The sequence below is a fragment of the Protopterus annectens genome, chromosome 12.part0 (genome assembly GCF_019279795.1).
Source record: "Protopterus annectens isolate FY-2018-M chromosome 12.part0, PAN1.0, whole genome shotgun sequence".
NCBI classification, from domain to species: Eukaryota; Metazoa; Chordata; order Ceratodontiformes; family Protopteridae; genus Protopterus; species Protopterus annectens.
In genome coordinates, this window is record NC_056746.1 from 1,293,691,562 (window position 1) to 1,293,705,427 (window position 13,866).

The following is a 13,866-nucleotide window of genomic DNA, read 5'->3' on the forward strand; positions in this document are numbered from 1 at the left end:
TCTTTTCTAAATATCCTTGAAAGGTACCTATATATAATATCTTTGGATAATCTGACATCCAAATAGTCAATACTAGACAATTGAAAGTTAAAAGTAAACTTAAGAAAGTTCGTAGAGTTGTTTAGATAATCAACAAAATTTTTAGCAGAGTCATCATCCCCTCGAAACAAAATGAAAATGTTGTCAAGAAAACGTGTATAGTACGTAATGTTTGCCATGTGGAAAGCGTTGTTGAATACAAAGTGTTTCTCCCAATAGACCATAACGGTGTTGGCAAAGCTCCCGCCGCAAGGTGAGCCCATGGCTGCACCCCGCTTCTGCAGGTAAATTTCGTTTTGGAATGAAAAATAATTATTGGTGAGAATAATGTCCAACAACACTTCCACAAGGTAAATTTCCGGACTAGTTGCCCCTTTACCAATAAGGGATAAAGTAACCCAATCGATACCCTCTGTGTGCGGAATTGACGTATACAATTCTCAAACGTCAGTTGTTAAAAAGTTGTTGGCAATATCAAAATCTAAACTATTGATATTTTGTAAAAAAGCCCAAGAGTCTTTACAGACTTGTGGCTCAAAGTAAATATTTCTTCATAATGTTGTCAACAACTTTGGCACAAGGCTATGTAATAGACCCACGGCCATCTATCAGTGGACTCATGGGTGGGTTATTGAGGTCCTTATGAATTTTCGGAATAGCAAACATTGTAGAGATTTTTGGCCATACCATAGTCATGTAGTTAAGTAAGTTAACGTCTATTTTAGATTCTATAAACAAATCGTTTATGTAGCCTTTAATTCGATTATAGGCTACATTTACCTCGTTAATTGATGCTTTACTATGGGCGTCACTACTTAAAGTTTGTACTCTTCCAGAATAATCAATTATATCAAATATGGCCAAGCCCCCACCCTTGTCTCGCTTAACAACTCTTACTTTCATTGACCTCAATGTTTGCAGTGCCAAAAATTCTTCACGTGTAGTGTTAACATCATGTGTTTTACCACAAAAAAAATTGCTGTACCCATTGACAAAATATCTTGGGTCTAATTCTGTTATAGTTTCAAAAATATTTAACTTTGGATGTAAAGGAGGGTTGAAGACACTTGGTACCCTAAATAAGGAGCCCGTTTCACCATAGTTACTAAACAAAGTTGACAAATTTAATTTCCTTACAAACAACTTCAAATCTTTAATTGTTTAAACAATGTCAAAATGTCATCTAGGAACAAATGTATTTTCCTTCGCTAACAGATTAAAACTGAATCAATTTCTATCGATGAGTAGTTGGAGATGTGAAAGTCACCAGACCTGTTTTTTAAAATTGCGACCCCATGTTGCAAAACGTTTATCTCCTCCGTTTGTTGTTCGCACGCTGTTTGTTTTTTTGCCCTTGGTGGTTGTATTTTTTGGGGGTAGTGCCTGGGTGGGTAAAATTCCAAAAATTTTGTTTACTTGAACTGTTCTCTTTTAAAGCAGCCTCCTGTTGATTATTATTCGGGCCTTTATTGTTGGAACGAAGCCGTTCGCTTCGTCTAACTTGTTCTTGTTCAGTGTCCGAAGTAGGGGTCGCTGCTAGAACAGTCGTGTAGGGCATGTTAGAATTATTCCTTTTATCACTCTGAACATAATTGTTAGAAAAAAAGTTACCAACCTGGGCCATAGAAGGCTTAGGATACGCTAAGTCATTATCATATGCTGTACGGTCTCTCCATTTTTTTGATTTTGTTAAATTTTAACCTATCCAATAACTGGTCAATGCTAGAAAAACATCTCTCATAGTCATACTTGTATCTAAGAAAGTCAGTGTGAGAGATGATAAATGAATTAATGTCGGACACTTCTCTAGTTAATTCTTCTATTTGGATTGCATAATGCTTTAACATTAAAGCCATTAAAGCAAACCCTTGTTGGTCGAACAAAGAATTAAGTTCTAAATGAAATAAAGAATCAGCAGTGAGGCCAGTAGGATATTGGTGGTGCCTTAGACCTTTCGGAACAATACGTTCTTTTACATTCTTGAAAATAACTTGTTTCTAGCTGGAGCTTCTTCAGTTTAAGTAGTTTTGTATCCAGCAGTTTTAAGTGTTCAGTAATTAGAACAAGACCAACCTGTTGTTCGGCGTTGTCAGCCAGTTGCTCCAAAGTGTTCTCTCGATTGAAACACAAGTTACGTGTGTCTTTTATCCATTCCTGGAGTTGGTGGTGCACTAATAAGCCCCACAACGCCACTGTCTTGCATCTAGTGTACGAGAAGAATTAACAAAACCAACAGGCACACGACCCAAAAATTGTAGTTCACTCGGTACTGAAGCACCAACTGGAGCGGCAGCATCTCTTACTGCTCGGTTCTCAAAGTTCCTGTCTAGTGAAGGCATACTACTATCGTTAGGTGGTACATTCGAATTCCCAACTTATTGCTGACCAGGTGGAGGGAATGAGCTGCTGACATTAGCGGTATTTGAATCAGCTGATTTTGGTTGCTGTGAATCCAAACGAACAGCTAATTCGACACGTTGAGATAAAGCATTTATTTTAACGCCATAAGGTTTAAAAATTCAGTTTGTGTTTGAGTAGATCCAAACAAACTTGGACTGTTTGGATTGCTTGAATCTCCAGAAGCCATTTACCACAAACAAATGAACTATAAGAAAACACAACTCCGTAAAACTAAAGAAGCTCTGTGAATCAAGCTCAAACACTGATATAATCCAACAATTTAATGAAGTGCTTTTCGTCACCTTCAATGAGGCAACTTCTTCAGATACATTTCAGAAAACAAGTTCCATTTAAATAGAACTAGAAAGTCACATGGTCAAATTGTAGAAATGTATTAATACACTCAAAATAGTACATATATAAAAAATACATAGTTAAAAAACTTTTAAACAAATCAATGAATGAGTAGTCAGCGTACTGCTTCTTCGATAGTAAGCATATATCCCTCCTCAACTAACAATCCATTGTTGTAACAACAATTTTGCTTGAAAAATATCATACATATAAACATACTTAAACAGTAACTAGTAGTTTTTATCTACACAAGCTTTTTAGTTTTAATAGGCACGCAATGTTACAAGACTCATTTAAGCCAGGTTCAACAAAGGCGTTTAATCTGATCTGTCATGCAAGTTCACGTTCTTCTAACAACAGATTTAAAGGGCCACCACAAATGTCAAACTGTATTTGATCTATTGCCCTAAAAGTAAAATTATGGCCTTCATTCAACATACTGTGTTTGGCAAGTGCATTATTAATTTTATTTGTTCCTATTGCATAAGTGTGTTGATAGATCCTGTCTCTGAGTCTACTCTCCGTTTTCCCAATGAAGAATGCCTTATATCAGACCTCCCAGGAAGTCCATTCCGCCTTCTTGGGACCTCAGTTTTGTACTTGAAATACTGACCCAGGCAGGACCGGTGTTGGCATTTTGGGGGCCCCCAGCAAATGTCAAGTTGGGGCCCCCTTGGCACTTCCAGTCTATGTATCACACTGTTTCTTATACCCCTCCTAAGCAACCTTTTAGTTCATGCTGCAAAATGATGGAGCTGTAGCTACAATGCTCTTAATTACAATAGGCCTGTATAGCACACTATGTTGGCCCATCTCACAAAGGGACATTTACAGTAACTGGAATTTAGTTGCACCAATGATACATTGCAGGAACTCTATGTGCAGGTCTGGACTTAGGTGAAATGGCACCCTAGGCCTGCTGTTTCAGCCACCCAGCGCGGCACACACACACACACACACACACACACACACACACACACACACACTCCAATCTTCCCCCGATCACCCCTCCCCCATCTTGGGCTTCCCATGCTATGCGCATTACTTTCTTCTTCCTTTTCTCAAATTTTGCTTTACTCCAACTTTTTCAAGAAATCATATCTTCCTATTTGCTCTGATGTGCATTTTAAAGTTTTTTTTTTTTTTTTTTACACAACCTTTCCATCCATTGACGGCTTGAACAGAAATTTTGATTAAGGAAAGAAATTGTGCTGCTGTTCAGCTTTCATTTTCCTTGCATCCTTTCAGCACACCTTTCCTGACCAAGTAAGCACAGTAATAACCATTTAGGAAATAATTCAGTTAAGCCAGAGCCACCATAAGCCATTGGGTTATGCATGTTCTGAAATACATTTAGAGCATTTTCCCAACTTTTTAATCCAGGTTGTACCAAAGGCTTAATGATCAAAGATGACAAAATAGTAACTCATAATAAACTAACAAACCAATTGTTGTCTGAATGTGCATCCCTCTGGTGTTAGACTGGGATGAAAGCAGAGGGTCAGATTTCTACAGTCTTGTATTTCAAGTGACTGCTGACCTAAATATATATTGCATGCCTCCTCATTCTTCAACCCCAACTGTCAGTTCGCTACCTGCATACATGCCTGAAATGTGACTGTGAAGAAAGTGAAAAAAAAATAACTTTGTTGCACCTAGACAATACACTGCCCCTGCACAAACTATAGTAACCTTCTTTGTACACCTTTGAGGTCAGTCAGAAAAGTAAAAGAAAAGAATGAATACACTGTCCTTAGCCCAAACACAAGCTATAATAACCTTATGTGCACATCTCTAAGGTTTGACTGTGTTGACAATTAAAGAAGTAATAACCACACTGTCCAGCCCCCCCCCCCAAACACACACATAGCCTACAGTAGTTTTCTGTACACACACATCTGAGTAGAGCTGGTTTTAGAATGGGTGCAGTTGAGGGTAGAGGCCATTATCAGATTTATCCTAACAGGGTTATACCAAACCACTGTTCAGGTTAAAGAGCATAATCAGGAAATGAATACATTTTTTTCTCCTCATTTTTCCCCAACCAGCAGCAACTTTTGTGGGGCCGCCACACAAGTCAAGGATGATTAAGGGGGCCCCCTTCCAGCCACTGGTATTGCAAGTACCTAAAGTTGGTTATATTAGTTTTAGTGCGCTGAATGTCCACTAGCAAAGTTTAACTAAGCCAGGGGTACTGTGTCAGTAGTAAAATATTTAATGGAATTGTGAAGCCTGTTGTTTGGTAAAACACTGTTACTATAACCAGTGATATCTTTGAATTTTAAAGGAGCCTTAAATATGCGTTATTACCTATCTGGTTTATTAAGTACACAAGACTGTTGTACTAGCTTCTGTTGGTTTGACAGACCTGTTGCAAAATATCAGGGTAAGGCAACCTGCTGTGGTTGGGGGGGGGCCCAGCGACCGCAGGGTTCGCTGGTGCCTAAAGTCGGCTATGGACTCAGGCTCCCTTTGAGCCTGCTTCTTCAGCTTCCTTTACAGTATTGTCCTTTGAAGACTGTTCTTTTGGCTGTTACTTCAGCCAAGAATGTGTTTTGAACTTCAACCTCTCATGACTATTCCTCCCTTTTTAGTTCCTGTTAGAGAGGGTGTCTTTGTTTTATTCCTCGTATGCTCAGGGTGATCAATTAGTTGTCCCATAAGCAGTCTTATCTTCCTTCCTTTTAACCTTCTCTGCAGTCTGCCAGTGAGAAGGTTCTGCACTCATTGGATTTGCATAGACAGCTCAGATCATTTTTTGGATAAAGTTATAAGCATATCTGAGCAGCTTTTTGCTTCTTTTCATCCCAGAATTTTGAGTTTGGCTTTTTCTAGGAAAGCCGCCTTCTGGATTTCTAAAGCCATTTCCTTCTTTTCCATCCATGGCAAACATCTCTCCTCTTCTGTAAAGGCACATTCTACTAGGGCAGTTGCCTCCTGTGGTGCCTTTTTCAAGGGTTTGGATACCGTTTTCTATCCCTGAGTCTGATACTTGCTCATTTCATGCTTTATAACTAAACATTATAAGGTAGATGTTATTTCCAGGACCAGAGCAAGTTTTGGTAGAGCTATTCTTTGTGGGTTTGTGGAGTGTTCCTCTGTGCCTTCTCCTCCCAGGCTTCCCTTTGAGCTCTTTTGCTCTCTATTAGGTGAAGAATACTGCAGCAGTAATACAGAAAGACATAGTCCAGTTGTGTAAAATCTTACCATGACAGTAGATGTCTTTCTCTTCACTGTAGCTGTATTTGTTCCCTCCCCTGTCCTGTCTGTTGCCCTGTGTTCTGTTTCCCTCCAGGCCAAGGTGTCTGTTCTCCCTCCTGCTTTTTTTTCCCCCCTTCTGGATGTACATATTCTTCTTTGTCCCTAAGGGCATTCTATTCCTCATGGGGCTTTTTCATTTGTGAGTGTTTGCATCCATATATCACCTTTATGTCCTACGTCTTGCACAGGGGCCATGTGTGACATGCGGCTCCTATAAGAGCTGAAGGCTTCAGTATACTGGCCAGATGTTGAGTTATCTTTGGCAGGTGATCCATTAGGTGAAGAATACTGCAACAGTAGTGAGAAATACATCTACTTTTATGGTAAGATTTTGCACAGCTATAATTTATGGTAGATGTATAATATTCATTTACTTGTTAAAATAAATGTTGATCCTCTTTTGTTATATTCTCTTCTCAGTGTTTACTAAAATTGCATTTCAGGAGGATACCATGGAAGAGTCTGGTTGGAAGCTGGTACATGGAGATGTATTCAGACCTCCTCAGTATCCCATGATTCTAAGTTCTGTACTGGGATCTGGCATTCAGCTTTTCTGCATGGTCCTTATTGTAATATGTAAGTACAGAGAGATTAACCTTAAGTGTTATCAGTACTGTTTTTTGCTTCTATACTGAATGGTGAAAAAAGTATACATTTGTTTATAGTTGCTGTTTTATAGATGAATGCTCCTGAAATTACTTTTGTTTTAAAAACTTGATGCTTCGGCATGAGTACAGTTGACTGTGTGCCAGAGCTGCTCATCATTCATTTCATGCTTGCTTGTTGTGCCAAACAGTCTTTAGAGTTGCACTTTGTGGAAGTCAAGCCCCCTGATTTTCAGCTCCTTGTGCTGTGTGTTTCAAAAGATTTGGGGGTGTGTGTGTGTGTGTGTGTGTGTGTGTGTGTGTGTGTGTGTGTGTGTGTATATATATATATATATATATGTGTGTATATATGTATATATATGTGTATATGTATATATATATATATATATATATGTATATATATATATAATATTGAAGCATCACAGAATAAAGCCCTAAATCCTGAATGTTCAAAATACAGAAACATATTACTCTTCAACTGTATGCAGGAGGAAAACTCCCCTGCACCCCACACCCCCCCTGCTACTTAAAGACATCAACTCCAAGATTGCACTTCACTACACTAAGTGCAGTCTTGGAATTGATATATTTAAGAAGCAGGGGGTGTGCCCCCCCACATGGGGGGGTGCAGGGGGGCTTGCCCCCCTGCTTTTACTTGGAGAACAGTAATCTAGTTTGTGTTTTATTTGTTTCTGTATGTACTTGTGCTGGAATATAGTAAGTGTTGGTATCCTGTATGTTTTCAGGATTTTGGGCTTTCAGGATTCTGTAGCGCTCCTGTGTGTTTGTGTGTGCATATATATATATATATATATATATATATATATATATATATATATCTCCTTGTGTAGTAGCTCAGATAGGCATTAGAGAAAACCTGTACTTTTATTAGAGAGCGCATTCAAAAATCTAGATAATGGCCAGAGATCAGTACTGAACCTTGGATGCTGTGCTGTAAGGCAGAAATCTTAAAATATAGAGAAGAAAATTGTAACAATAGCACAAACTTAGATACAGTATAGAGGGGCTGTATTAGTTGCATTTTATTGCAGATAAAAAAAAGTATTGCATATCTTGTAAGTAAACAGTCCAAATTATGCTGCACATAAAGCAAAACAGTAAATATTTTCAGTTGCAAACAGAAATGTTTGAGTGTTACAGCTGTACCATAAGAGCAAGGGTCAGTGCAGTATGTATTATATATAGACAGTAGCTACTCAGCGTGATTTTGGAATGTTGGAGGAAACTTACACAGGTGTAATAAGATGTGGTTAACACCCTCTTTCTCCTCAATCCTGGCATATTCTAACAGGTACGTGTAGTCGTATTTCGATTGGAATATGCTCTCCCCATTGTTAATCCTGTACTCCTCTCAGTGTATGTAAAGAATTAAAACCACCATAACAGCATTTGTGGATTCATCCATATCAACCTAGAAAAGAATATTATTTCACCTGGCTTTAAAAGGTCATATTGGGTACCAGCAGGGACTTGCTCAACCTTGTTATAGCTCGCATTTCCCATTACTTTTATGTAAGAAGCGCTGCCTCTTCCTGAGAATCAAAACCTCTGCATACAGTCTTCAAACACAGGAAGGCAACAACTTAACTTTCCAATAGACCAATCTTCCTTCCTTCTGCATAACAGTTGAGAGCTTTTACAAGATTGTGCCAGCTAACTGGAACCATCTCCCCTCTGACATGTGAAAGCCAACTGATCATTGAATATAAAGGAAGAAAGTGATAGTTCATGCAAATGATACACCTGATTCTTGTCTAATAGTTTTCTTATCCCAAGTAAAGGTTGCCTACTTTAATCTTTAGCTGAAACTAACAAGTGTATTTTTCTTTCTCTTAAATTGCAAATAGTATCCAACAACTCGTAACTTAGTTTGTTGTATGGTGAAATTAATTCGATAACATGACCGTCAGTTTTACTTTTAGCTTACTTATGATTTTATACAGAATTCCATACTGAGCAGTTTCAATTTTATTTTGTTACTGTCATTGTTTGTGACTGCCATTGTGCCTCGGTCATGAATGAAAAATTGTCTGGGACAAACAGTTCGGTTGTTTAGTAAAATAATGTATGTTTTTGATCCTTAAGGAATGATTTAAATTGTAAGTTTTTCTTGAACTAGTGGAGATTATTTTTTTTTGTGATTTCCCCCAAGTGATTGACCCTGAAATAGGATACCTTGTTTCAGCTTCTTATATATATACTTATTTTAAATAACCAAGTGGAGATGTGATAAGTAATGGCCTTAATAACAATGAATCACAAGTATGTCCTTGAAAATTGTGTACCAGCAATGGACATTATCCATCAAACTGTGTATAAGCAATTAAGCTTTTTTTTTTTTTTTTTTGTGGGAGGCAGGCTGCCTTTGATAAAATTGACGGATAACACAAGTTCACGAGTTAAGTATTTTGCATGTTTACCTTTACTATGAGATAATATGCTAACTTTTTGAGCCAGCTATTAATCAACTCCATCCCGAACCAGTTAGCTAGTGGCTTTACAAGCAGGAAGTTCCATCTTTGTACTAGAGAGTAGGTTGAATAATTGTTTTTCGATGAATGTCCTAGATGTTAAATCCTAGAATCAGATGTCGGCTCCATCTGGCTTCAGCCTGTGGGTTATTGGATCTGACTCTGATCAGACACTAACCATTTCCTTCATACTTCAAATTCGCTAGGCTGTGCCTCCCTTACCTACAGTCCCCTGCTCCTTACCGTACTCCCCAGATCTAGTTTGCTGCCAGTCTTGTCAGCATCTCGATCCAGCTGTGCTCTGGCATATCCTTTTGGAAAGTTTATTGTACGACTTTTTTTTGGTCTTGTATTTTGCTTTCCCTTACCCTTTACTTAGTGTTAGGGTAGGTAGTGTTGTGTGATCTCGCTAGAACTCTTTCTTACGTGTCAGATAAAGTAAACAACTGTCTCCGCAGTGCTAAACAAATCCCACACAGAGACTTTTCTTGCCTTATGTTTCACTTGTTTAGGCCCAATCCATGATGTCCCTAATTGCTGTCTGTGTGCCTATTTCAATTCTAGGACTATAAGGCGTAGGGCCGAAATCTTGTCTAAACACCTTAGTCAAGCAATCCACTTCCCATCGAGCAATGGCGTCCATCAGTCATCGTGAGGTTGGACTCCCTAAGTGAAGGATGAAAGACCTAAACTTAGGGCCTCAGACAGCAACCTCTCTGTGCACCAGTCCCCCAAGGCTCATTATCATACCTTTGCAACCCCTTTCAGCAAGAGAGGTGGTGGAGCAGGCCTCTGAGACCCTTTCAGAGTCCAGCATGCTGTCGGGTCCCTCATCTTCAACTCAGGCCTTGGCATTCTGTTCATCAGTCAGGTCCGGAGTCGCTCTGCAGACCTCTGCTTCCGGAGGACAATCCTCAACTGACAATGTCCTGTTAAAGCATCTGCCACCATTGATTATTTCTTTCAAACAGACTGGCATGAGAGTAGCGGATGTGCACTGGCCCAAGGCCAAAGCTACACCTAGAAAGAGATCAACCTCGGGTCCTGTGCCTAGGCCTACTATCTCCCACCTCGCAGGTTAGCAGGATTTGGTCAGGTTGACTGAGGACCTTATTTTTTAGTCAGAGGCAGGCACCCCCCCCCCAATCTTCAGCAGGAAAAAGGAAGAGATCCTACACCAGAGACCTTTTCCGCACCCCCTTATTCAGATGAGGACTCTGCATTGAAAATGAACTCTTTCTTACCTGATTCAGAAGAAGTTTTACCTTCTGCTGCATCCCCTGATGACATTACCTTTGCGGAGATACTGCATGCCTTGAGAGAGTTTTTCCAGTGGCAGGCAAAGGAATGCTCCCAATCTTAAAAGACAGTGAAGGGAGTTCCTTGATCTCCCACAGCACAAACCCTTGGCTGTCCCTCCAGTTTTGGAAGTGGTAGAAGATGTATTCAGGGAATCGTCTCAACCCAGATTCTGTTCCCCAGTCCCCTCATAAACCAGACCGGTTTTACTCTGCTGACCCAGAGGTTGTCTCTCTCAGCCCCAAAGGAGTAGGGCTAAGGACAAAGAAAGCTGGGCCCTTGACAAGTTTGGGAAGTATGTTTACAATTCCTCTACCTTGGCCATGAGGGCTGTCAACTGCCAATTCCATATGATAAACACCAGCAGAGTATTTTGGATAAATGAAGGAAAATATGTCCTCCCTGGAGGACAGGAACACCGCCAAGGAATTGCTGGATCTGTGCCTTTCCAGTTCCTAGGTAGCTAGGCACTCCTTGCACTGCAGATATGAAGCCCTGGAGGCATCTACCCAAGCTGATGTCTCTGGCTTGGTTATCAGAAGGCATGTTCGACTTAGGGAACAGACATTACTAGAGCATGTCTAATGTAAACTACTAGATGCTCCACTGGATAAGGATTTCTATTTGGACCAAAGGCTGAGGCTGTGTTGAAAAAAGATGGAGGATAAAGCAAAGTCCATGCAAACTGTGAGACGTCCTCCAAGTCCAGTCACCTAGGTTCAGTAGGAATTTTCCCATTAAGCATTGATCCTTTCCCTCCCAATCAAAACCCAGCCAGAGGAAAACTCGAAGTGAAGGGTCTCCTAGACAGCAACAACAATCTCAGAGGTTAAGGCAGTGGTCCTCTGGAACAACCAACTGGGGCGTTATAGGCCATTGGGCCCTAGCAGAGATAGGCCATTTCGCCCTAGCAGAGATAAGCAATGACTCTTCCCCAACTGCAGACAGCATAGGAGAAAGACTTTCCCTATTCAAGGAAAACTGGGCCTTCATCACCTCCAACAAGTGGGTTCTGGAAGTAATCTCAAACAGCTACAAGCTCACTTTCAAAGAACCATTAAGACTGTCAGGCTACCCCAATGTGCCACAAAACCAAAGAGCATATGCCATTTCTCAGATTCACAACCTGTGTTCTCCGGGCTCTGTGGAACCAATACCAGACCACCAGATAGGGAAAGGGTTTTAATCTAGGCTATTCCTGGTCCCCAGGAAAGAAGGCTTTTGGCACCCTATCCTGGATCTGTCCATCCTCAGTCAGTCCCTCATAGTTCCAAAATTCAAAATGCTTACTCTTCAAAAAGCTTCTTCCCTTGATCACTCCTCTGGCTCTAATGGTCCCTTAGACCTGAAAGATGCCTACTTTACACATTCCTATAAAAAAATCCTGCAGAAGGTTTCTTCACTTCACAGCAGGTACCATTCACTTTCAATTCTCTGCACTTCCCTTTGGCTTGTCTGCTGGTCCCAGGGTGTCCGCAAAATGTTTGGTCCCTGTCATCACCTTCTGCTGAATGAGAAGCATCCAAATTTACCCTTATCTGGATGATTGCCTCATTCAAGCCACGAGTCAGACAAAACAACTCAAGGATTTGGCCTTCATCCAGACCATACTCTCTTCCTTAGGGTTCCCCATAAACCTCAGCAAATCTAACACAAACCCTTCCACCAGGATAGTTTTCCTGGGGGCTCTGCTGGTTTCCTCCCTCCAGAAGGCCATCCTTCCCCCGGATGAGGCTTCCTTCTTAACCCAGTACTTCCAGGACATTATACGAAGACGATGCCTTTCAGCCAGGGAATTCCTCAGAGTACTGGGCTACAATGGTATCTTGTATACTAATGATCCCTCTGACCAGGCTACACATGAAGCTTCAGTGGTACCTCAAGAATCTGTGGTGCCAGGACTCTGTCTCTGGAAACAGAAAGCCAGCTAATTCAGTACCTCAGGGAAGAACTGGCATGCTAGGCATGAGCAGGTTGGCAGAACCAAGGTCTCCCCTTCAGTTTCATCCCTCAAAGCCAAACCATAACCATGGATGCATCAGTCACAGCCTGGGAAGCCCATTTCCAGCACCTCCAGTCCTAGGACAAATGGGTAGAGCAGTTTAGACACAAGCACGTAAATTGGAAGAATTGATGGCAGTACAGAAGGGCATGGTGGCCTTCAAGGAGCACTGGAAACAAAGGGTCCTACTTATCAAAACAGACAACATAACAGTCATGTGGTACATAAACAAAGAGGCACCCACTCCTACCCCCTTTGCTGGCTGGCAATGCAGATCTGGGAGACAGCCGATACTGTGGGGTTGCACCTGATGGCTCTGTATCTTCCTGGGGTTCAGAACACTCTGGCAGACCACCTCAGCAGACACTTTATGGATCCCCACAAGTGGTAACTATATCGAGGAAATATTTCTCAGCAAAGTCCAGAAATTAGGATCCCCTCAAATAGACCTCTTTGCTACCATAGCTCCAGACTAGCCCAGACAACACTGGTACCCACTGCTACTGAGTTTAACCAAAGAAAAAAACTTCTGTAGTTACCTCAGAGTGTGAATCTGCTGACTTGGGCAAAGGGAAAGCTCGTGCACCCCAACCTGCATACACTCAAACTGACAGCCTGGTTAATTCAACAAAATTCTACCCTGAGCACTGTGAGTAGTCAGGTGCTTAATATCATCAAGGAGTCTAGAAGACCCAGTACTAGGAAAAAATACTCTGTCAGGAGGAAATAATTCTCTGTTTGGTGTCCGCAGCAAGGCCTCAACCCTGTCTCAACCAGCATTTCAGCCATTTTGGACTGCCTAGCTATCTTGGTGGACAAAGGCCTATCCTTTTTATCCATTAAGATACACGCTTCTGCCATTTCAGCACGCATCCCTACCATTCTTCCTATCTTTTCCCACCCCCTAATGAAAGAGTTCCTAAGGGGGTATTGCACATCAGACCTCACAGGAGGCAGCCCCTCCCTTCCTTGGGACCCTCAGCTTTGTTCTAGAAAATTAGACCTTAACCCACTTTGAACCAGCTACTTCCGCTGGCTGAAAATTCTTGTCCTGGAAGACTGCTCTTTTACTAGCTATCACCTCAGCTGGAAGGGTCTCAGAGTTGCAAGCCTTCATGGCAGTAGAACCCTTTCTTTTATTCCACCCAGAAGAGGATCACTCAGAACTAACCCACCCTTTATGCTTAAGATGGTCATGGACACTTCCCTGAACCAAGCCACACACTTGCTTACTTTTTTCCCTAAACCACAGAACCACAGGGAAATAATTCTTCACTCTGTGGATGAACACAGGCAGCTTCTCTACTACCTTGACAGAGTTGAGAATTTCAGAAAATCAAAACAACTGTTCGTTTCTTTTGCCTTGGGCTCTGAAGGAAAACCAGTCTCCAAACAAACTATTTCCAGGCTGATC

At 41.1% G+C, this 13,866-nt stretch overlaps 1 protein-coding gene across 1 annotated transcript in view; it reads left to right on the forward strand.

Moving 5' to 3' along the window:
- TM9SF4 (transmembrane 9 superfamily member 4) overlaps nt 1-13,866 on the forward strand; it is a gene marked incomplete in the record, with an annotated part of 2,004,758 nt that overhangs the window by 842,281 nt on the left and 1,148,611 nt on the right. Inside the window, 1 exon segment of the mRNA XM_044090345.1 lies at nt 6,498-6,630. Coding sequence (XP_043946280.1) covers nt 6,498-6,630 — 133 coding nt within the window.